At 36.2% G+C, this 25,716-nt stretch overlaps 3 protein-coding genes across 6 annotated transcripts; 2 read left to right on the forward strand and 1 right to left on the reverse strand.

Annotated features, from left to right (window-relative positions):
* Positions 1–651: 651 nt before the first annotated feature.
* LOC141622958 (protein disulfide-isomerase-like) lies at positions 652–6,138 on the forward strand. 2 transcript variants are annotated; one of them, XM_074438994.1, is made up of 11 exons: positions 652–953; positions 1,667–1,697; positions 2,064–2,351; positions 2,653–2,841; positions 2,946–3,071; positions 4,543–4,677; positions 4,795–4,914; positions 5,006–5,123; positions 5,208–5,320; positions 5,526–5,732; positions 5,853–6,138. In XM_074438994.1, the coding sequence occupies exons 1-10, from the start codon at positions 778–780 to the stop codon at positions 5,724–5,726; spliced, it is 1,497 nt and encodes a 498-aa protein (XP_074295095.1). In that variant the 5' UTR covers positions 652–777; the 3' UTR covers positions 5,727–5,732; positions 5,853–6,138. The 2 variants fall into 2 exon arrangements, with proteins under 2 accessions (XP_074295095.1, XP_074295096.1); XM_074438995.1 differs by having other exon boundaries at positions 662–953; positions 5,526–5,742; positions 5,853–5,899.
* A 5,257-nt stretch (positions 6,139–11,395) lies between these two features.
* Positions 11,396–13,123, forward strand: LOC141622955 (fasciclin-like arabinogalactan protein 4). The gene has a single exon (XM_074438989.1). The coding sequence runs from the start codon at positions 11,476–11,478 to the stop codon at positions 12,700–12,702; it is 1,227 nt and encodes a 408-aa protein (XP_074295090.1). The 5' UTR covers positions 11,396–11,475; the 3' UTR covers positions 12,703–13,123.
* On the reverse strand, positions 12,824–18,832 carry LOC141622953 (U-box domain-containing protein 33-like). 3 transcript variants are annotated; one of them, XM_074438986.1, is made up of 7 exons: positions 18,388–18,832; positions 17,149–17,267; positions 16,704–16,813; positions 15,907–16,453; positions 14,606–15,157; positions 13,780–14,493; positions 12,824–13,559 (listed from the first exon to the last, which is right to left on the reverse strand). In XM_074438986.1, exons 1-7 carry the CDS (start codon positions 18,629–18,631, stop codon positions 13,377–13,379), a joined length of 2,469 nt encoding a protein of 822 aa, XP_074295087.1. In that variant the 5' UTR covers positions 18,632–18,832; the 3' UTR covers positions 12,824–13,376. The 3 variants fall into 3 exon arrangements, with proteins under 3 accessions (XP_074295087.1, XP_074295088.1, XP_074295089.1); XM_074438987.1 differs by having other exon boundaries at positions 16,704–17,073; positions 18,388–18,778; XM_074438988.1 differs by lacking the exon at positions 18,388–18,832 and having other exon boundaries at positions 16,704–16,829; positions 17,149–17,255.
* Between the last annotated feature and the right edge of the window lie 6,884 nt (positions 18,833–25,716).

The following is a 25,716-nucleotide window of genomic DNA, read 5'->3' on the forward strand; positions in this document are numbered from 1 at the left end:
TCTGATAAAAAAAAAAATATACTTTTGAAGGAAAATCATTAATGACCTAAATAATTATTAACTTAATAAAAAATTAATTATAAATATTAATTTCGGATATCCACAAGGTGGTTAAGCGGGTGAGAGACGATAATCTATATCCCACCCTAAATTCACCCATATCCATATGCTACCCTAAATTCGAAAAAATTCGTCATCTATATCCCACTCATTTAATTTCGTGTGGATGAATATCCACAGGGTAAGGGTGGTACTGCCATCCCTAGATGTGACCTAAACTGAAATAAATTAAAATTAAATCCAAAAAAACATGACCTTAGTTACAAAACAAAAGGATAACCCAACAAGACAAAACTATCCCAATCAAATCATTTTTCATATTTAGCATTAAATATACACAATTAACAATACGATGTACCTCCCTTAATGTTAATCTGACCCATACCAATATCTCACCTTCAAAATTTAAAATAAATATTTCTATACCTATGTGGAATATGGTACAAATACAATACCTTTATATCCTCCATAGGAAAACAAAAACACGAAACAAGAGCCAATAAAGAGAAGCCAAATCAGCAAAAACACGTATATCCACAGCTGAAGGGAAAAACCACGTGAATACTGACTGAACTTCGGGTCATGAGAAGTAGTGGTACACAAATCCAAAACCAATCTCACAATTCATACATAAATACATACATCTCGGTCACACTCCCAAAAACCCAATCAAAAACCCCTCAAAAAAGTGAAGAAATCTTCATCAAATCAATCAAAATGATGGGTACTAAAATTGTAAGTCTAGTATTATTACTCACTTTTTTGATTAGTTATGTATCAGCTGATGAAGAAGTTACTACTACTCAACAATTTGTATTAACACTTGATCATTCCAATTTCTCATCTACCATCCCCAACCATGATTTCATCGTCGTCGAGTTCTACGCTCCTTGGTACTCCCTCCGTCTTAATCATTTATTTTCATTTTTTTTAATGTTAGATCTCGACGTATTAATTGTATTGGAAACCCCCGCCTTTTGCATGTATTTCAGTAGATGATCACTCCCTCTTAATCATTTGTTTAATTCTATATACTGGTTCCGCTACTCGTTGACTAGCTGATTTAGGTTTTAACTAGTTGGTTGACCGGGAATTTTTGAACCGTAGCTGTATATTCTGGTTCCGCTACTGGTTAGATGACTGATTTAGGTTTTAACTAGTTCCGTGGAATTTTTGCACTGTAACTATAGGTTCTGGTTCCGCTACTGCTTATCTAGCTGATTTAGGTTTTGACCAGTTCGTTTCGTTGACCTGAAATTTTTGCACCTTAGCTGTATATGCTGGTTCCGATACTCGTTGTCTAGCTGATTTAGGTTAATTAGTTTGTTGACCTGGAATTTTTGCACCGTAACTATATGTTCTGGTTCCGCTACGGGTGGCCTAGCTGATTTAGACAATTTTTGCATCCTAACTATACATTCTGGTTCCGCTACTGGTTTGCTAACTGATTTAAGTTAACTAATTTTTTGACAAGGAATTTTCGCACCCTAATTATATATTTTGGTTCCGCTTCTGCCTACAGGTTGAGTTGATTTAGGTTAACTTTAGGCTAATTGCTAGTGTAAATCTGTCTCTAATCTTTTTTTTTTCTTCTTTCTCATTTTAGGTGTGGACATTGTAAGAAACTTGAGCCTGAGGTAGTTTTCTTTTCCTTTCGTCTGATTTTATTTACTATCGTTGTAACACTTCCTATTATTCCTTCAGCTCGAGGTAGTTTCATCTTAGACTGTCTCATGCTAAATTAGTGTGAAACATATACTGTATCAATTAATATGCTAGAAGCATACTAAGAAGGGAAAAAAGGGAAAGTTGAAATAAAATAATACACTCTCCGTCCCAATCATTTGTTTAACTTTTCATTAAATACAAAACAAATGATTGAGACGGATAAATCAACTAATGCAGTAATGTGAGAGGTCCCACATTGATGTTGAGAGATCGTCCCATGTGAGAATATTAAAATTGGTGCTTTTGTTGATTTAGTATTGCTTTGTAAAATGTAGTTTGAGAAAGCCGCAGCGGCATTGAGCAGCCATGATCCTGCTATAGTTCTGGCTAAGGTGGATGCCAATGAAGATTCAAACAAGGAACTTGCTTCTCAGTATGATGTCAAGGGTTTCCCCACCATTGTAATTCTAAGAAACGGCGGCAAATCAGTTCAAGAGTACAAAGGTCCTCGTGAAGCCGATGGAATTGTCGAGTATTTGAAGAAGCAGAGTGGCCCTGCCTCTTTCGAGATTAAATCTTCTGAGGATGCCACCACCTTTATTGGGGACAACAAAGTTGTTATTGTGAGTCTTTTCCCACCAATTTAGTACGGCCTTATATAGCTTATGTACCTCGTTTATTACTGTCATTAAATGAAGTATACAAATAATTATAAGACCGTTCAGGGATATCAACTGCAACGGTTTTATAGTAATTTATGCACTTCGTTCATTACTATCATTAAATTCAGTGTGTATGTGTTATTATATGCCCGTTACGGGATTCCAGCGGTTTTTTCCCCTGCTTCCATTTTTGGTTTCCCGTAGACTTGGTATCTTCTCTTTATTCCTGTTTCGGGGGTTTTATGGTTTTTTTTGGCCTCAGGTTGGAATTTTCGATGACTTTTCCGGAGAAGAGTACACAAATTTTTCGGCATTAGCTGAGAAGTTGCGCTCTGAATATGAATTTGGTCATACTTTAGATGCAAAGCTTCTTCCCAAGGGTGAAACATCAGTGACAAAGCCCACAATTAGGTTGTTCAAGCCATTCGATGAGCTAGTTGTTGATTTCTCCGTAAGCCATATCCTTCATTACTTTCTCTCTAAATGCTATTCTAACCGATTCTGTTAAAAACCAATGTCCACGGCAACTGATGAAGCGAAATGTCTGATGTGTAGGATTTTCACGTGGATGCAATTGAAGAGTTTATTGAAAAATCTAGCACCCCTACTGTAACTATTTTTAGCAAGGATCCCGCAAACCATCCCTATGTTGTCAAGTTCTTCAACTCTCCCAATGCTAAGGTATGAAGTTTGCTATTTTTCCGGGTGACTTCATGAGCTATACCTTAATATGAATTATTATTTTATCTTTAATACAGAGATGTTTTATGAATTATAATCTGTATGTGGCTTATTGAAGCTCTTTTCTTTCTTTTGGTGTTACTAATCTTTTGACCTGTGAAATTCACGGGACCCTCAATTTGCATCATTGTTTGTTATTTGTGTTATCTCATTCACCACTTGTCAACAAAAACTAAATCCATCAAATTGACTCTGAATAGTTAAAATATACGGAGTACTATAGTAACACTGGTGTACTCTTAATAGCGTTCGAATTCAGTAGCATTGCTTGCACCTAGGGGCCACACTGACATTCTTCTTGCACCTATCCAACCCCAAGAATTAATGTGGAAGAAGCCAGTTCTAAACATTGCAAACAGTATTTGTCTCGAATGCTTCCAAATTTAAGGGATGGGTAGAATCCATTGGGCAAGATGTCAACATTAAAATCCAAACCTTGCAATAATGAAACAAACAAGTTCTTTATGGTAGAATAAGATTAGGATAAGTACAACAGTATAAACCATATCCAAATATACCAAAAGCAAAAAAAAAGTTAAAACTGAAATCAGTACTTTGGCATCTTCTTCCTCAGTCATTACTTAATAAGTACTGCAGTCATGGTGATATGCTGCTTGTTCCAACTTCCAAGTACAACTGAACATTGATAATATGAATTATTTCTAAAGCAACTTATTAAAGTGAAGCATAGTATGTCTAGTACGAGTTAAAATTTAGAGTCGGCAATACTCGAAGGTGACAAATACCATCACAGTTTGTCTCCTGCAATGCAGTTTTTGAGTTACACTCTGCAAAAACAAAAAGTACGAAAAATAGAGTAGGCAACATGACTCACAGACTGAGAGATTCAGGATCCTAGTGTTCAACAAAATTGTTCAGACATGGAGATGTGTGTGATTGACCAAAATTATGACAGCAAAACATCAGGCAGTGATATTTCCAGTCGTGTCACTAAGAAAGGTAGTATGTCACTATGTCTATTGACAATTTCGTAAACAGTTCACAGATCCGAATACTTTTCACTGCACCACATTTTGCTTCCCTGTCTAATTCTACGACACAAGTTGCCTTGTGAGTAGTATTTACGAAAGCTAGAAACCGAACATGGCGCTCAAAAATCACGATTCAGGTGTTTTGAAATAGCTTGACATGGATACGGGTGTCTACATTACGTTCCTTAATAGCTTTTCACCTCGTTTTGATTCGCCAACCTTTTTAACTATGGGCTCAGTTTTACGATATTTTAACTTGTGCTATGTTGTGTGGCCTTTTCCGACTTCGCTGCCAGGTTTTTATCCATGATTTAAAAACGTCTTCCCTTTTCTCATTCTGAAAAATGTACATTTTTTGCTAGAATCTTTTTTTTTTTCTCCAAGAGATGGCTCACTATGGACTACTGTATGTTTGACAGGCCTTGTTGTTCTTGAACTTCACTACTGATTTTGACTCGTTTAAGTCAAAGTATGAGCAAGTTGCAGCAGAATACAAATCTAATGGTATTAGTTTTTTGTTGGGAGACCTTGACGCCAGCAAGGGTGCACTCCAGGTATATGTTCTTATGGACAATAAGGGCATATGTCAATTTGTGTAGAATTATTTTTTGATACTGTTGCAGTTTTAAGTGCTCTTAATGTTGTGGGTATGTTTCATTATGCCTGGGCAGTACTTTGGAGTCACTGAAGAGCAAGTACCACTCATCATTGTCCAGACCAATGACGGGAAGAAATATCTAAACACAAAAGTGCAACCAGATCAGATAGCCGCATGGATAAAGGACTACACTGTAAGTATATAATCTCCACCTTGTAATTTTATTTTTTATTTTTTTCACATGGACACAGATTTATGCATCTTATTAAAATTTGATATTGCAGGAAGGCAAGGTTTCTGCACATGTTAAGTCTGAGCCTATCCCTGAAAGCAACTCTGAGCCTGTCAAGGTGGTGGTTGCCGACACCCTCAACGAGTTGGTTTTGAACTCGGGGAAAAATGGTGAGGGTTTTTGAGTTTGTGCTTTAATTGCTCTCTATGCCCCAATTCCATTGCATATTTATCTTAGTAACTTGGTTGGCGCAGTTCTTTTGGAATTTTATGCTCCGTGGTGTGGACATTGCCAAAAGTTGGCCCCAATATTGGATGAAGTTGCTCTTTCCTTCAAAGATGATCCAGATGTTGTCATCGCTAAGCTTGTAAGACTTCTCTTTTTAGATGTATATGTACTATATTCTTATGGCATGCAACTTTCTATACCTGAAGTAATGGTCGGAAAATATTATCTTGTGTTTGTTAACATTCTCTCTACTCTTCAACCCCTGCTGTGCCGTCCAGGCATCCATTGATATGCAGTTCGTAGTAATATTATTGTAGTTTCTGAGCTTTAAGTAATGGATACAGGATGCCACTGCAAATGATATCACGGATGAGGCATTTGAAGTTAAAGGCTACCCTACACTATACTTCAGAACAGCAAGCGGGAAGTTGGAACAGTTTGAAGGAGACAGAACCAAGGAAGGTATCATTGAATATATTCAGAAGAACAGAGATCCTGCTATTCAGGAAACTGTGCAGCCATCTTCGATTAAGGAAGAGCTCTAAACACAGGTAAATGCTGGTTAGTGATACCATTTCGGATGTTGCACGTTTCTTCCCTTCCCTCTGGAAATGAATACTTCATCTTTCAGCCCGATTATGAATTGATGAAGTTGCTTTCCCATGCTGTAGGAAATGATGGTCGCATAGATGGTACTTGTTGACTCGTGTTACTCTTACAGCATTGCCTCATCCTGTTCTTTTTCGTAGTTTTCTTGTTTTGTTCGATTTCTCTCTGTTCTTCCATTTTACAAATAAAACGGCGGCTGTGCTTTATGCTTTAGTTCTTGTAGGACGGATTTTGAAGTTTATTTGCTCAGTTTGTAGATGTATCGCACTTTCACTCTGTATTTGCAATTACCGTGGATTCTGGCTAGCTTCTTAACTTACTTTATCAATGAAATTCTGTGGATTTGATTTCATATGAAATTTTTAGTTTCCAAGTGTTCTTAGGAGAAAAAAAAACGGGTTTGAATGTGGTATTTGATTGTTTTTTTGATTATTTACTCGTAATTCCTGGAACTTGAATAAAGTCAAGTTGGGTCGGGCCAAGCTAAGAACTATAGACTATACCCAGCGTTTTTCAGACATTAACTCATTTGGACCGAGCCACGGGGATTTTAAGGTCTTGTCAAGATCCCAAACCCGGAAGATGGTTTACTCCGTATTAAGTATGTAGTGGCGGACTGGCGGTGCCCCGTGAGGGCTAGTATGAGCGGTTGCTCGCTGAACAATGGTAAATTTGAAGATTCTAATTGAAATATCCGAGTATTTTTCTACGACTTTGCTACTTTTATTTTATCTGGTGTAAAAAAAGAGTCATGAGAGTGATTTTGATGTTGACGGGATTTAAGCCCACCTAATACCATCTTTTGTAACTTTACCAACTAAATTAATGGACATATGCATCGACTCTCCTATTGTAACTACAACTACTACATTACTACCGGTCTAAATCAGCACAAATTCTCATTATAGACGGGAGATATCCGTCTATAGTTATAGACGGGTCAAATATTCATCTATTTTAAGCATAAGACAAGCAACAAGTTGCATAATAGGGCCTAAAAATGTCACAATTTTAAGCATATTTGACCCGTCTTTTACTTTAGATGGATATATCAATCTGTAGTAAGGCCATGTTTGGTAATCAGCAGATTGATATTAGCAGAAGCAGGTTGGTCAAGCAGATTATAAATGACAGATTGGATTAGCGGGTTTGACTAGTATATTTCAATTAGCAGATTTAGTAGAAGTGTTTGGTAATTAGCAGATTTTGGTTAATAGATTGTTGTATTTATGTGTAAATTGTTGACGGATTCATATTTCACAATCTATTAATGTGAATATGCTAGGTAGAACAGTATATTGGAAAACAGTAGATTGTGCTTCAATCTACTTTGTCAATAAGCCATTTACCAAACACTCAAAATAGTAGATTGGTAAGTCAAACATGCTAAAAGCCTTAAATATGCTGAAAATTTTCCAATCCGTCGTTTACCAAACACCCCCTAAGAATGCTAGATCAGCTTAGGGGGCGTTTGGTTGGGGGGAATAAGGAAAGGGAAAGAGAATAAAAATGGTTGATTCTTTTTGTTGTTGTTTGTTTGACACAAAGAAAGGGTTTTACCCCCAAATCCATTATCATCCATACCCCTCCCCCTCCTTGGGTAAACCCATAACCCCATAATCCCTTCTTCCTCCTACTCTCTATTTCCACCAACACCCACCACACCCTCTCACACCATCAACCACTGCTACCTACACCCTACGCCCACCACACCGACACAACCACCACCAGCGACGCCAACACAACCACCACCAGCGACGCCAACACAACCACCACCAGCGACGCCGCTTGTCCACGCTACCCTATATCCTCAACCACTAAACACCACACCAACACCTTCAGTAACTCTCTCACCCCACCAACACCTTCCTCGGCCACACCACTAAAACCGCCCGACGCCGGTCACACCAGATCTGGTGTTTTAAGGGGTAGGGGAGGAGTTTTCGAAGGGTTGTGGTGGATTTTTTTAGAATGAATAAGGTGTGTGGGGTCGGGATTGTGGTGTTTGTTGAGGGCGTGAGGCGCGATGATTAGGTTCGCCGTGGGGTACCGTGAGGAAGATCGTCGGCGCCGCTACTTGTGGTGGTGTCGGTGTAGATAATGGTGGCAGGTGGTGGGTAATGGTGGTGGAGGTGGTGGTGGATGTTGGCTTTTAATTCCTTTTTCCTCTAATTGTCAACCAAACACCCAAGTATAATATGAGTGATCCCATTTATTTCCCTCTCTTATCCTTTCTTGATTTCATTCTCTTACCCTTTCCCGTACCAAACGCCCCTTAGTGTCTTGTACTTTTGTGAGTCCATTTTTGAAATAATGGTCAAAAATAAAATATTTGTCGTTTTGGGTCGGTTTTGAAAATATTTGTCAAAATGGTGTCCACGTAGGCTCGGGATTTCTAGACCTGAAACACGCCACTACTAATGGCGTGTTTTGTGAAGGAAACACGTCATTAGTAGTGGCGTGTCTTTACAACAATTTTTTTACTCAACTGACTAAACTTTAAAAAAAAAAAAAAAAAAAAAAAAAAAAAAAAATTTACACAAGACACGCCATAGGGGATGGCGTGTTTCCCCTCCGAAACCCGCCATTCCCAATGGCGTGTTTGTTTTAGTCCATTTTTTAATGAAGTTTCTTTCCCTACTCATTATAAACACGCCATTTGTAGTGGCGTGTTTTAGGTTTAGAAATCCCGAGCCTACGTGGACACCATTTTGACAAATATTTTCAAAACCGACCCAAAACGACAAATATTTTATTTTTGACCATTATTTCAAAAATGGATTCTACTTTTGTTCACTCAAGTATTCCAATTCAAGTTGTACACACACCTGTTTAATGCTTGTCTCTTTACTCTCTTATACGGAATGTATATAATAAATCTGACATGTAGTGATGATAGACATGAAGTTATGCTCGATTGCTCCCACCTGACAAGAATTCATTAAATATTTCTTTATTGAGTAGTTATTCTGTGAGACGTCTCAATGTAAAAGGGTCTATTTATATAAAGATTATTTTTTTTATCGTAGCAATAAATGAATGCTTTTTGTGTGAGACATCTCAATGTAAAACGGTCTATTTATATAAAAAGTATTTTTTGATTAATAGCAATAACACAAAAATTGAATGATTTTCTTTTCCAGATAAGTACTATGGCCCTGTTTTTTTGGACTTAAAGTCACTTAATTTAAGTTCACTTCAGTAACTATAAGTTCAGTTCAGATCGGATCCTATAAGTTCAGTTCAGTTCAGATCCTATAAGTTCAGTTCAGATCATATAAGTTCAAATCCTATAAATTCAGTTTAGAAAAGTTATATACAAAGTATTATTTTTAAAAACCGACGCAAAAACATTTGACATTATTAATTATTCGATACATATATACATTATTATTTTAAAAACAAAATTATCACTCTTCTCATTATTTTTTATCGTAATGTAACCGTAGTATAATGTATATATGAACAAACCAATGTATATAAAGCGGAAAAATGTTATTATCTTACCTTGTGTTTTAGACTATATTTTCTTATCAGTATTCTCTCTTGGCTGCCCACTAATTTCTTGTAAATTTTTTGTTTAATCTCAATAAAATTTTGCATTTTTGTTATAATAATAATAATAATAATAATAATAATAATAATAATAATAATAATAATAATAATAATAATAATAATAATAATAATAATAATAAAGTTGCGGTTTTATAAAAATAATAATAATAATTGATGAGGCATATTCTGCACCCGCTGACCGAGTCAACATATTGAGCAAGGTCAAAGATATCCACAGCAAGTCAACATATTAGACAGCTTAGCCGACGCAACTCTGGGCTGTCATCACTTGGTCTCGGCTAGGCAAAGAAGCACCGGGAGACATATCCGCGTACTCATATCCAAGACCCTCGGCATGGAGTCAACCAGGTCCGCCGGCCGCCATGGGTCCCTCGGCCGAGGTAGAACAGTCTTTCCACCGCTTCGCCACTTGGCCACTACGTGACAAAAGATGAAAGTCTATAAATACTCCTCAACCCTCATTGAGGAAAGGATCCGAAAATAATCAATTAAACACACTAATCTGGTATAAACTCCCTTATCTCTCTACAATATACTTTGTGCCAAGTAACACACAACTTAATCCTTTTAAGTTTACTGACTTGAGCGTCGGATTAAGTTCGCTCGGTGCCAAGCCGAGTCCTCAGTTTGTTCATTGTTTCAGGAGAGGCCAAAAGGAAGAGTCAAGCAAAGTCATCATTCTACAAGCTTACGTGGTAACAAATCCTACTCCGGAATTACACTCGGAACAATAATAATAATAATAATAATAATAACAATAATAAAAATAAAAGTTGCGGTTTTATAAAAATAATAATAATAATAATAATAATAATAACAACAAGAACAAGAACAAGAATAATAATAACAATAACAATAACAATAACAATAATAAATAATAATAATAATAATAATAATAATAATAATAATAATAATAATGATATTTAAGTTAAATTAATTTAAGTTAATTTAAATTCGGATCATGTAAGTTTAGTTCAAATCTTATAAATTCAGTTCAGTTCAGATCCTATAAGTTCAGTGCAGATCATATAAGTTCAGTTTAGTTCAGTTCAGATCAAATCCATTTCAGTTCAAAAGAACATGGCCTATCTCACGGTGTAAGACTGTTTTAGTTTACAATTTATGTTCTTTATTTCATTTAAACCAACAAAAGCTAATCTAAAAGCATCTCAGGATATTCTCCCTCCATTATTAAACTATTCTCCACTAACACAAATTACAATTACAACTGGCAGCTAAGCACAACCCATTAGTTTAGTTTTCCCAACACTATTTCTAACCAATGATCACATGTCCCATATTTCATCTTCTGTCTCATGCTCTCTCCTTTTGATATATAGACATAAAAATACATATTTTTTTTGACTTTATATGTTGATGTGTCAATGCATGAATAACATAAGACAGGAGATGGAACACCATATGGGAAAGAGGATCCTTATTGATTTCCAACACCTGTCACTGATAACTCTCTCAAACCATCTTAAGATGAAAATGGGTTTAATACGCTTTCATCTGCATCATACTTTTTGTTATAGACATTTCTCATTTTGTTTGATTTACTACACTTAACCCGTTTTAAGTTTAAGACATATTAATGATCGTAATTGATAAATAATACTCTGCCTATATGATCGTAATTGTAGTAAACAAAAACATTCCAAAACACCTATAAAACCAAGAACATTATAAATTTTTTGTTTACGTCTATCATTTTATCTTTATATACTACTTATAAATCTAATATCTATTCTTAAAAATAAATTTTTCAAAAATATAACCCGTACAATTTACACTTGAGTGTAATATTATTTTATCGTAAAACTGTCATAAGTCAAGACAGTCTTAAACAAAACAGTTTAAGAGCAACCCACATTTCCCATTTTACACTTTGAGTGTAATATTGTTTTTACACTTGAGTGTAATATTGTTTTATTGTAAAATCGTCATCAGTAGAGGGTTGTGAGTTGTGCCGGGTGGGAGGTCTTAACTTAAAACGGTTTAAGAAAAATCTTGATTATACTCTTCACTTAACTTAATCCACACATCAGCTTCCTCACCCTCGCTCTCTCACCAGCCTCACCTTCATTTCACTTCCCTTCCCTTCCAATGGAAGTTCTTCCAAAACCAACCCAAATTTCCCATTTTACCCCTATTTACGTCTTCCTTCTCTTCTTTTTTCACCTACATTACCCAATTTACTCCCTTAACATTACCCAAATCCTCTCAAATTACCCCAATCTCTCAAAATTCACCGCCTTATTAACCGCCACCGGAATCTCCAACGACATTAACAACCTTACCAACGTCACCATCCTCGCTGTCCCAAACACCTACCTACCTCCTACGTCACCCTCCTCCCTACCTGACGTCATCCGATGTCACGTGCTCCTTCAGTACCTCACGTGGCCTGATCTCCGCGAGCCCCACCCTACACTAATCCCCACACTTCTGAAGCCACTCAATGTCACTTTCAACGATTCAACCGACGCCGTTTCATTCCACGTGGCGAATAACAATTCGTCGTCGTCGAATGTTCTTACCTTCGTCGAAACGGTACCGTTTCGTGTTTCGGTTTTGACGGTTGATTCATTGTTAAATCCGACCGGGTTCGATTTAACGGCGTCAAATATGCCGGCTCCGTCGGAGGTGAAGGTTAATATTACTGACGCGTTAATTAACGGTCATAATTTTAATGTGGCGGCGTCGATGATAACGGCGTCAGGGGTAGTTTCGGAATTTGAGCGTGACGAGGATGGAGCTGGAATTACATTTTTTGTCCCTACTGACGTGGCATTTGCGAATCTTCCGCCACGTGTAGAGCTACAAGCTCTTCCGGCGGATAAAAAATACCTGGTGCTAAAATTCCACGTGTTACACTCGTATTATCCGCTGGGTTCACTAGAGTTGATAGTGAACCCGGCTCAGCCTACATTAGCTACTGAGGCTAATGGGGCGGGTAGTTTTACATTGGGTATTTCGCGGGTTAATGGGTCGGTGTTGATTAATACGGGGGTCAGTCAGGCGGTGGTGACGCAGACGGTGTTTGATCAGAAACCGGTTGCGATATTTGGGGTGTCTAATGTGTTGTTGCCGAAGGAGATATTTGGGAAGGGTGGTGAGGTGGATTTAGGAGGCGGAAATAAGCCGGTTCATACGGCCCAGCCTCCTGATATTGGGACTGAACCAGAGAGTAGACCGTATGTTGAGGTTGGTGGGCCATCACATGCTCCACTTGTCAGTGCAGCGGCTGCAGCCGAGTGTGGGCAAGGCGGCGATGTTGGACGTTGGGTGGTGATTTTATCTTGTATAGCGGCATTGTTGTGTGTATTATAGAGGTGATCAGATGCGGGTTTAATTGTTTTAAATTGTTTACTTCTCAGCTCGGCTTAGTGTGGATTATGCTATCTATGGAATAGCGGGTTTGGGAAAGTTAGCGAGTCTGTTTTAATCGGCAAAATGGCACGTAAAGAGCTTTGTACGATGGTCCGATAAAGGATTGAGGCAATTTGTTTCGTGCTCTTTTTATATTTCCATGGAATTTTTTTTGGTAGTGTATACAACTATACGAGTACATTCATTTGAAACTATACAAGTACCCTTTATCGTGTTCTTCTGGTTGTTCTACTGTATTTTCAGGAAGGATTCTTCAAATTTGTACAAAATGCGAGTTATGTCCGATTTCCAAATTTTGTCACGAGTCATATGGTGATTTGATCAATTGAATCTATAGCCGAACTGTTCTGTTGTGTTCTCATTTTCTTTCTCAGCCCCAACTATCGTTTTGGTGTTAACCAGGAATATTACATAGTATAATAATAGTAGGACAATCGATTTCTGAATAATGTCGAGTTTTTACAAAGTGCTATTGTTAATCCTACATTACCAGAATTTCAGCAAACAACTTATTCAGATAGAAAGGCCGTCATATGTACAATGGTAGAAAGCTAAAGCTAGAAAGAATCGAATCTTTACAAGAACAAGAGACTTACAAATGTCGTCAAGGGTGATCAGCACTTGCAAAGCCATTCTTGAATAGCTAACCTTAAGGAATGGTTTGCTGTAAGATGAAGGTGATCCAATTTCAAATTGGTTAACGGAGAAGTTTCCCTTCCGTATTCTAACCACTCGCGAATGGCCTCTCCTTCATACGTAAATCCATCTGCTGCTACTTGAGGATCACACATGATCTCCTGAAAATACGTTTGAATTAGAACACTACAATGCCAACGGCCCAACGGTGTAGCTGTCAAGCGGGTGGTACTTATGGTATAATTTAAAGCGAGTCAGTTAAGTTTCCATTCTAAATTATCAGGAAAAAAATTCGATTTCATGGTACATTAGGAAGCTTACGAACTCTAAACCTGATTGTAAAAGATGGGAAGCAGTTAAAAAGTAACAGCAACAGCTAACCTGAAGGATTGGACATACAAAGAAAGGCGGAGCTGGGCGCTCCTGTGACATATGAAGCTGTTGCAACTCTCTGACAAGAGCCGGTGTCAATTCTGGCCTGTCCCGACTATTGGGTTCACAGAATCTCAGAGCCATGTCCGCTATTTTCTCTGCCACAAATGGGCCCCAGTTTCCTGCTGATGGGTCCAAAACTGAGGTTAGTCTAGCGCTTGACACTGCTTTCCGAGCATTGGCAACCAATCCTACTGGAGGCAGACCAGTCAGTAACTGTAGTATGACAACACCAAAGGAGTAGACATCAGACTTTGGCGACAATTCTCCTGCTCTAAGGATTTCTGGATCTTTATACGGGAAGGCACCCTTAGATTCGGGATAACGGCCAAAACTAGGGCAACGAAGGGTGTCCTGTGATAATAGTCTAGAGATCCCAAAATCACAAAGTTTACAGTGTAATTCAGAATCAAGGAGGATGTTTTCGAGTTGGAGATTTCCATGGACAATCTTTTCAGGATGAGAAGAGTGAAGAAATAAAAGACCAGTTGCAATTTCAGAAATGATTCTAGCTCGGATCTTCCAAGAAAAATTGTTGCGTTCTTGAAAAAGACGATGTTGGAGGGTAGCAGGAACATAATCATATACAAGTGACCATGCCTCTGGACATGCACCAAGTAAATTGATCAAATGAGGGTGCCTTAGCTTGCCAAGAACTTCAACCTGCATGATTTAACCAGCTTAGTTAGTTAAGCCAATAACAATAGTATCATTCTCTGTTTCAGGAAATGGTGAGCATCAAATTAAATTATGGAAATGCACAGGAAAAAGAGACCTCTTTTTCAAACTGAGAGGGGGCTTGAAAAGTCTGCGCATGCAACCTCTGTATGGAAATAGTTCTACCAAGCAGTTCTCCCTTGTACACACTACAAAATCCTCTCTCACTTATTTTAAAGCTTTCTGAAAAGTTGCATGTCGCGCTTTGCAGATCTAACAGAGAAAACTCAACTAGCTCAGGCACATCCCCTAGAACGCCCCCACATCCTTCACGATTTGTACCACCAGTCTGTCTGCGACTTCTCCACCTCTCAAGCCAACGGTCGGCTTCCATTTTCTGTCTCCAAATTCTCTGTCTTTCAAGCCGTAGGCTTGCAATGCAAACTTGGATAGGTTTTAACTCCTCAGCTATGTCATCACACCACTGGTTGGCCTCCTGGACACGACAGTCAAGGACAGCCACATTCCTCATGGTCTTCTGAAGCTCTCTTGTAACTCCTCGTCTTTCCTCTAAAAGTCCTTCTTGGTCATGGAGCATACTTCTGAAAGCATCTTCAGCTTCCATTCTGAGTTTAGCTTCACCGGAGTGAATGAGTTCAATTTCTTTCACCTGCGAGATTCAAAGCAGAGTTCACAACGTGTTCGCACCTTTGTATAACAGACAAGTTTAGCTTCACAGAAGTGAAGGTTCACATTCTCTAATGCTCAATGCAGTTTTTTTTTTTTTACTAAAATGCTTATGTCGCTTGGCAGAAACACAAGTACACAACCACACATTCAAAAAACTCCTATTGTACGACCAAGTGCCTGAGACACCTATGTTAACTCTGATACCAGTTTTTGGCCGGAAGTTGGAGTTAAATAGCCTATGGCACAAATGACCTATGGCCCATCTCAAACCAAAAGCTTACACCAATGGGTAGAGACATAACCACACTTACAAACGCTTGCATTCGTCAATGTGGACAACAGAACATGCCATGTGGAATCCCAACAAAACAATTCATAAAGTCTTAATAGGAAATTAGTAACTGAAATAGATGATGATGCCCAAATTTCCCAACAGTAAAATATTATTTTTGATACCAAAGCTAATTTCATTGACTCAACATCTGCTTCCGCCTTTCGAAATAGAGTCATTTGACAGTCTAGTTTTGGTCTACTGCCAAGAGACATAACATTACAAATAACCAGTCTTATAGTTGAAATGAATTGGTAATATAACATTAGAAGTGCATGCCGCAGAGGTCAGTAGTTTTAAGGCTTCTATAAGTAAACAAAAAAGACTTATTGTTGAAAACTCAGGAACATAGGAACTGAAATTCAAGAATTGCAATCGAATTTGAGTAAGATTATCACCTTCTTCATTGCTTGAAGTGCTTCAGCTTCCAATGTTTCACGCTTCAAATGTTCTGCTAATGCTTCATCTTTTAATGTCTCAGCTTCTGTTTTCACTTCCAAAAGTTGAGCATACAAACTTTCTTCCTCCAACCTTATATCTAAACCAGGAAAACTAATTCTCTCAGCCCTTGCAATAGATGCTGAACCGTTGCTGGTTGAGGTCCGAGCAAAGCTAGGGCTGACTTCTTCACCAGCGGACCTAAGCAAATCCTCTTCAGTGTGACCATTCTGAACCAACTCTCCCGTAACAGAGTGATTCATGCTTAGACGAGAAGAAATAAACCGAAGATGATCGGAGTTGTACAGATGTTCACTCTTCTTATGACGATATGATTTTGACCTTAACCTCCCTAGACTCAACTTTTCGCATTGAAAATTTAAAGAATGCCTCTCGAAGGCTTCTCTCGTCCAAATATGTTTCCCCTTATAAATGAACCAAATCTCACAAAAAGCTGGAATATTTTTGGCAGCATGATTAGCTTTACTCGAGTTCACCTTCACACAACTGCACCATATCATCTGATTAGAACGACTAGACCACCACTGGAAGACTACAATGAATTACATAAATGAGATATTCAACAAGCCTGCTCCCCCACACATCTTAAAAACAAGAAAAGGGAAAGTAATGAAAACAAAGGCGTAAAAGAAAGGTTAAGAAACTATTCTGGTTAGAAAATAGTAAAAATACACAAATATGAAATTTACAGGTTAATGGACATTGATAAACAACATAATTCTCATATAGCACATACTTTCCGGAGACAGAACCCATAATAAGCTTTTGTATGTCATGATTGAAGACCACTTCCGCAAGTCCCTTGTGAACTTGCTCAGCTTCAGAGACAATTATGCTCACTTTTACCTGTAACAATGAGTCCCTACTTGTAGTAAACGGCAAATCAGTTATAAAGACTAACAAAAATGTTATAACTGCATATCCCAGATTATTGTACATCATATCCAACCCCGTATCTGATGAAATATCTGAAAGCAAGTTTTTGGAAGCTAATAATAAAACAAAACGGGAATACCGAGTCAGGTTCAGTTGAATGAAGTTAGGGCCTCTTATGAATCAATGGCTAAGCAGAAGCTCTACCCAGCCATTACAAACACAAACTCAACCTACATAGCGGCATAGCCTATTAAGTACTGCTACTGACCAGTGACAGTGACCAGTGTTGCATGAGAAAGATATACCTTAGCATTATAGCAGATGTCCAAGTAACACTGCAGAAGTTCTTTCATCTTTTCTCGTTCATCTTTCCTATATTTGGCCACTACTTCAGGGTTTGCTCGAATTGCCGGAAGCTTTCCCACTGCATTATAAATGAAAAACACATTCAGTCCCTACAACCATAGGAACCATCGCTTTTCTTGTGATTATATCACGCATCTCACTTCAGTTTAATACAATACATTGCTTCAATTCTTCTATTTTCATCATGTTGCTGTATCAAAAAAACAACAAACAATTCGACACTCTATTTTAAGCATAAAAACTTGAGGGTATCACAAGAAGCAAATACAAGTCTATATCTTAATGCTAAAATCAGTTCAAAGTCTTCAAACATGTATTGCATGAGAATTAGATACAAAAGCGAATTTCTTCAGAAATCACATACGGAGTAGTTGCATTCTTGCTTCGATTACTCCACTCCTTAATCCTTATGAGCTACAGAAGATTATAATCATTATTCGTAATTCTGAAACATTTCCATCTAACAATCATTTGAGTCTTTTAAGTTTTAAGTCGGAATTTCAGCCATAAATCATTGCTAAAAGATGAAATCCAATGCATAACATTAACAGCTCGCACAACTGTGATTCAAAGTCCTGAAAACCTCACAAATTCAATTCATAACAGTAACAGCTCGCACAAATGTGATTCAAAGTCCTGAAAACCTTTACAGATTCAATTCATAACATTAACAGCTCGCGCAACGGCCAAAAGTATGATTGAAATTTCGAAGTCATGAAAACCTAATAATACCTACAAACAACATTCACTGCTCATAGTTCAAAAAACAGAAGACTGTATACTTTAAGACATCATCAAGTCAATTCAATTCATCATTCAACATGCATACATAATACTGCTGCTTATATATTTCAAACATTAACATAATATTTTTATTAAAACACTTCCATACTTCTGTTCCAAGTTTATACCTCGAAATCTCTAATGATTTCACCATTTTCTTTTCGACTTAATTTCAGTTTAGTTCATTTCTACTCTTTTTTTTCCCGTTTCAGTTCAATTCAGAGAGTTTAAGTCCAAAAGTGCGGCGTCTTATGGTCAACTTTTTTAATTAATTTATATCTACTTTTGCACATCACATTCATTTTATTAGCACTAATTAATAACTAAAACTGGTCATAAAATAAACTGCGAAAATAAATTACGGAAATTAAAAGCGAAAGAGATTAGTCGATTACGAAGAGTAGGAATAAGAGGAGACAGCAGATGAACATGAACAAGCGAAATTTCGGAGCTCCGAAACGTACGGATAACCCAACGAATCAACGAAACGGATTTCTCCAAATTCCGTCCAACTGCCACGTATACTTTCTCTCTTCTCTCGCCTTCTCCATTTTCTTCTTCTATAATCTCCGTTAAACTGCAACTCGCTCGACTTGGCTGTTGGTCTGGCTCGGAATCGTGGCTCGGAATCACTTCCATCAAATAGGTATAATAAAATTGTATCGTATAGGTGGTGTTATGAAGTCAATGATTAGTCGTCGTGTTTAAATGAGTGAAGGAGGTAATTGCGGGGATTAAAAATGGAATTTTGATTGGTAAGTGAGAGTGATTAGAAAAGTGTTTGGTGGGAATGTGGGATGTAAAGGGAAATTACGTGTGACTTGTGTTTACATTATCCGTGCTATCGTCTCAATTCTTTTCCTTTTTTTGGGAGGTGTTAGGCCGACACCGGGTGTTACTGAGTTTCGGTAACACCGTAATAAAAAAATAGAAAAAAATAAAAAAGTAAAAGGTAATTTTCATTTTTACGCCAACGTCCTAGGGATTCAATCGTAATTTGCAAATTTATTATATTAATAAAAATAAAACTAAACTAAATCTAATATCCCTTATCTAATATACAACAATAATCATAACAAATGCATCATCTCCATCTCTTCTCGATCGATAATTGTAATGTCAAATTAAGCTGGGGTTGTGTGCATAGTCATAAAAAAGAGAATTGTACCGTCAAACCTAAAGCGACAAATAAGTCTCGAACCTCCGTCTATTTACTACCTCACATAAGCCGGCACTACTAAAATAGCAAAGGGGATTTGTATGCTACAAATTGAATTATTTATTGTTCATTTCTTAAGTTGAATCATGGTCATTAGGAAGAATCATTGGTGATGAACTTGATTGATCTACACTTCCACTAATAACGCACGAAAATGTGGCTAAAATCTTTAATTTTTTTTTAATTATTATTCCTTATTGTTAAATTTCTAAACTACCCTTTTATAATAATAAGTTTGAAATTTCAATTTTAATAGAGGGAAAGCAAAATACATATTTAAATTACAATAATACCCTGGGTGTCGCTCACTTTGAGTAACACCCGGTGTCGCCATCTAATTTTCCTTTTTTTAATCTATGTTCTATGAAAAGGTAAAGGAAAAAAGCATTAATATTTTCGCAAGAGTGGAGTCTTATGTTAAAATTTGGGTAAAATTCTCAAAGGCCTCAAGTTCAAGCGAATTATGCCTTCTAGATTTCGTTGACACTGGTGTATGAAAGCAATGTATTGTAAAAAAGTTTTACAATAGTTAAATTATATAACAAGGTGGAAGTTATTATGATGGGTTATTTAGATAAAATATTATCCCTGATTTTATAAATAGCACTTATGTAAAACGATCTTATATTGTAAGAAGAAAGACAAATTTGTACGAGTATATATATATATATATATATATATATATAACGAAGGTTTGAAATATTAAAGTTCTTTTTTTTTTTATACGAGTAGTTGAAAGTAGCTGAACTAAATTGAACTAATAAATTAAGTTGTCGTGAATTGAATGAAATTAAACTATACCGACAAGTTGAGTAGAGCTAATCTAAAGTGAATTAAACTAAAATTAATGAAAATAAATTGAATTGAGTGTGAGTTGAAATTAAGTTAAAAAGGATAATGTCTACATATGGAAAATAAAATAAGAGAAACGTAGAAAATGGACGAGAATATAAGGAGTGAGGAATCAATTTGTCAACGTGACTTACACATTAGTTGGAAAAAGAGTCGTAATTTCAATCATTTTCATATGGCATAGTAGCTCAATTTTGGTTGAAATTTGTATAGAAGTACACTATTACAAGATATGTAAATTTGAGCTAGTTTAACAGGTAAAGTTATAAATAGTGGTACTTATAATATATGGATGTGTGATAATATTATAGAAATTTCTTACATAGATATCATGAGACGTTCGGTCCATAGATGGGTAAAATATCAATCCGATACAATATGAGGCGGGTGGGTATCAAAAGGTATATTAACAAGAGTGTGAGATCAGGGGCGACTCGAAGTTCAGTGTAGAAGGTATGATGCCAGATCTTTTCCATGTTATCTCAGTTGGTTCTTTTTTTTTTTTTTAGGAAAACGCGCAATTAATCGTATTACAATAGATGGGAGGAGAGATTCAAACCTAGAACCTATTATCTATAATATTTACGTCTTAATCACTAGATTAAGACATACTTCTATTAGGTACGTTATCCCAGGTAGTGACTATACCATGTTCAATTGGGTAGTTCAGAGTCAAGATACCAAGTTTTCTATTGGGCTTCATCACCTACAAATGCATCTTTCTAGCCCATACCAACCATGACACCAGTGTGCCTAGGACAGCCCAAAATTAAGATTTACGTAACTAATGTGCATGAATTTTTTCTCCGTCTCTTCTATAAAACGGGTTCATGATAATATTATTTACATAATTATCGAAATTACTAGCTATGTTTTGGATTATTTGGTCAATGTATGAGGTATAGTCGTTAGTCGTAGTTATATATGAGGAATCTTATACTTTCTCCGTCTTAATAATTTGTTTACCTGTAATTAAAATATGAAAGTCATTTGATCCTTATTCCATAAAGTGTTTCTTTAAAGGGTAAATAATGAGTTTTTTAATGTTCACGAACTCAGATTTTTAATTGACGTTTCATTAGTTAATTAAAATAGTTGACATCTTTTGTTTGATGAGAAGGTTTGGGAATGTAGATGAGTCTATGAAGAGGAAGGCATGTGTTGTTCGTCCAAATTGGGCATTGAGTAACTTGAGTTTTACGTACGCGGTACGTGCATGAGAGCGCGATCCGAAGAGGAGAAGGATTGTGTTTTTGTCTACAAATTAAAATAATAACAAAAATCATATTGCTTATTTTGTCTAAAAAAACGCGTTAATAATGTTAATATCGATACCACAATTAATTTGGGGAGTGTCGAGTGTGGGTTAAAATTTATAAGCCAAGTTAAAATTGATAAAATATATAAACGGTTAGGTCTATAGCTTATGATTGACGGTCTCATAATAAATGATTAAACAATAGGGAAAATGGCACCAACATGTAATTACAGAGGAATGAATAGTGGTTAAAGATAATGAAATTAAATATGTATGCAAAAGAATTACATTGGACGACGATCAACAACTATACAAATTAAAGGTCATGGTAAAACACTACAAAACATAATTGAGTTCGGAAAAATAACCTTTAAAAAGAAATGGAGAGGTCATTTGTGTTTGGTGGTCCAGATTAAGAGAAGAAATGGAGAGAAAGAAATAAAAAAAATTCATTTCCCTACATAACCTAATGAAAAGCGGTCTTATCTTTTATTTCTAATTTTTATTAGCAAGGAGAATAAAAACAAGAGCATGCAATGATGAATAACGCATAGAAAATAGGGATCTAAGGGGCAACATAATATGTTATTGTCACTTTAGAGTCCCTTTATAAATTATAATGGTGAAATCCAAGCAATCTCTTTGGGTCCCCGACTTTCTTATATCCATCCTTTATAATAATGTCTATATGTGATATTGTGATATGTCCAACTATTGTCGATTTGTCTCGCAGTTTAAATTATGAATCGATTTTCACCCGTTTTAATAATCTAAATTTAGAAAGGTTTACAAGATATTTTCATGATATATTGAAGTATAAATTTATTTTTGTCATAATTAATGGAAATATTTCATGAATCTTAGCACATTAAAGTTATTAATATGTCCTTGGACCTTGGGCATAGGTGTGAAAAATCGATTATGGATTAATTTGAGTTTTTAATTAATTAAAAACAATAAAAACATGATTAGTGATAGTAATACTCCTATTTGTTAAATTTTCAGCTAATAATTTAGGAGGATTAACTTAATTACTAAGAACTTTTAGCAAACCTGAAATCCATAATTTGCGCGGGAATCCAAGGCAACTGTACCTGTTCTTGTTGAAATATTCAAGAGGCATTACGTAAGTACGTAACTACTACAGTAATTAGTTTTGTTATCATGCATAGCATGACAAATGACAATGTCCCATAGCCACAAAAACAGATTTTACGTATCATAGATCACAAAGACCTTGTGAATGAAGTCATGATCAATAAGTCATTTGTTGTCCTTTATTATTTTTGGATGTTTCAGTCATTTGTTGTTCTTTCTATTTTAAGAATGAACTTGATGAATAATTTGATCACTCATTCAATTTATGCCACTTGTCATTTTAGTTATTGACCCTCTCCTATTTCCTTGGTCTTTGTGTCAAAACCAAAGGACAACAATTGACCAGAACGGGGGAAGTAGATATCTCAATATCGTACAAATTTACAAGTTTATTTCCGTGTAAAATACTGAAAAAACTCTCATTTTCGGACGAATGGGAGAATTGTTTTTCCAAAATGGGGTTCAATAACATACTCCGTATTAACAAAACGGGTTTGCTTTGAAACTAATTATTCAAAATGAGTTCGTCCACGTAGGTTCTATTTTGGCAAAAGTGGGTTAAGAATTAAAGTCGCTCAGCCAGAGGACGACTTGAGGTAAAATCGCCCAGCGGTTAAACGAGTTTGGATGAAGTTGTTCTCTCCCTTAGCGACCTTAGTGACTTATAAATAAGTAGAAAGTATACTAAAATAATTGAGTTTGGAACAAATAAAGTAGCTCAACCCCTCAACGACTTTGGTTAATTTTAAAGAATAAATTGTTATTTTTTTAAAAAAATTTTGAATTTTAGCATTGACTCGCTGAGTGGGTAAGCGACTTTAGTTCAAATCGCTTACTCCCTCAGCTACTTATGTTTTTTCCTCTTATTAGCCTTTTCAAATACTCCCTTTATACCAGACAAATGGTAACGTGGTAAAAAATGAGATTTTTAAGAAAAGAGGGTAAAAGCAGGGGTAAAGAGGGAAATGGTGGGGTATGTAATTGTGGGTTGATAGGTGGGGTATGTAATGTTATTTTGTGTAAATATCAAAAAGGTATAAGGATAACTTGGTAATGTTGTGGGCCAAATAAGAAATGTTATCATTTGTGTTGTACGATCGTATTAGGTAAGTGTTACCATTGGCCTAGTATGGAGGAAGTAGTATATTGAGTACTAGTCGCGCAGGGGGAGGGTGACTTTGGTCCGCACCTAGCTTCGGAGCTTACGTAGCCCCATTTACGTAATTGCTAAATCCAACACGTCATTTTACTCAATCCAACACATTTTTTGCTAGTTTTTTTCCACCACCACCACCGCCCTTTATTTTTTTTTTAAAAAAAAACACCCACCCAACCCTGGCAGCCGGCCTTCCCGCAGCCCTAATCAACCTCCACCAGCATCGGCAACGACCTCCCCCCTCGCCGTCAACTACATCCCAGCCCTATCGTCAATCCAACACATTCGCCACGGCTGAAGGTTGGATCGACTGGTGATCGCGGCTTAGTCGAGGCAACGAACATGGCGTGAAGAGGGTGATCGGCATGGTTGTGGGAGTGGGAAGGGGAGATCGACGCGGGGATGGGGTGGTGAGGGGTGGTCAACGGTGGTAGGGGTGGGAGAGTGGTTGTTCGTTGTTGGGTGTTGGAGGTTTTTTTGGGGGTTTTGATTTCTCCATTGGTGAGAGTGACGAATTAGGTTAAGAAATGAGAGGAGCAAACTCGGAATAAGACGAAAAAATGTGCGAGATTTAGTAAAACTGTGTGCGAAATTTAGCAAGTCCCTTTATTAATTTCTTTGATTTTGTGCCCCATTTAAAAAAAAAAATCTGAATGGGATACTTATATAGTTGTATGAACCATTGTCTGGTTCGTTCAGGGAATTAAATAAAAGTTCAAATACGGAATTACTTTTTCACATTTTTTCATTAATTTTCCAAATCATACCCTTTTTCCTAAACGGTTAAACCTAAATAAATTGACTCTTAGCCTGTATGTATTTTTTCACCTAAAATCGATCTACTTACTCTAAAAACTTGAACAATGTATCACAATTTTCCAATTAGTGAAGTAATTTAATTGTTTATCAATTAATAATATGATTTCTTAAAATTATTAGGGTTGGTTTATCGATCAATAAGTGAAATTAATATGTTTAATTGTTTATTAATTATTATGGTTGGATTCATTTGATTTCTTTAGTTCGTAAATTAATAAGTCGAGCAAATACTGTTATACTGAATATGCTTGACAAGATTTTATTGTTATTATTAAATTTGCATTGCATGCATATATGATTGGAAAATAATACTCCTTAAGTACGTAAAATAATTAATTACTAAATGCATGTAAGAATTCCGGTCCAAAGTAAGATTAAATTTTGTGATTGCTTATGATGATGGCATCGTCAAACTCTTAGTTCTTACGTCAAAATTTAGAGTGGGTTGAAAGGATTGTATCATGTATGATTGTATGGTGCAAATGCTAATATGCGATAATTATAATGTCAAGATTGTCAACTAGCAAATTCTTCAATGTCGTCGTTGACAAGTTTAATTTACTAATCCGTACTTCTTATTATGAAATTCTCTCCATTTTTTTAATCTCCATTTTCTTTTTAAAAATTAAGGAGTATATAATACTCCATAGTTTCTATTCTAATAGTATTCTATATCTATTACTCCCTTCGATTAACACCGCCAAAGGTAACATTCACTTTTTCGTGGTCAAACTTTGTAAACTTTGACCACAAATTCCATTAAAAATATGAAATTTTGAAAGACGAAAATTATATTTATACATATAGATTTGGTATGAAAAAACCTTTCATAAAATTTTATTTTTTTTAACAAAAAAGTTACGTATATGTGAAGAAAAGAAAATATGGTCAAAGTATCGCTTTAAAGACCACTCAAAAGCCAGTATTACCTTTGGTGTTGATCAGAGGGAGTATATCTTTATTTTCATGCAGAAATTTCGTGTCATTGAATGAATCCAGAATACGATCCGGTCCGGTAAATAGAAAGGACCATCCATTTCTTTTAGAAAATGGAGATGCTTTTTTTTTTTAGAGTTTTGTAAGTTTGTAATGTTTCATAACCTTTTTTTTTTAATTATTCAATTGGCAATAAGCCCGTAAGTCATCATAAGCTTTTGAATGTTACAAGTAAGAATTTGTTATTATTATGAAATCGACACAATGGTAGTAAACTAGTGATATGATAAACTTTCGCGAAAGTGGTGAACAACCCCCTTAAGTTTACTTCTACGTGAGATTAAGCCCCTTAAGTTTGATTTGGAGTAAATAACCCCCTTAACTTT

This window comes from Silene latifolia, chromosome X, assembly GCF_048544455.1.
Source record: "Silene latifolia isolate original U9 population chromosome X, ASM4854445v1, whole genome shotgun sequence".
Classification (NCBI taxonomy): domain Eukaryota; kingdom Viridiplantae; phylum Streptophyta; class Magnoliopsida; order Caryophyllales; family Caryophyllaceae; genus Silene; species Silene latifolia.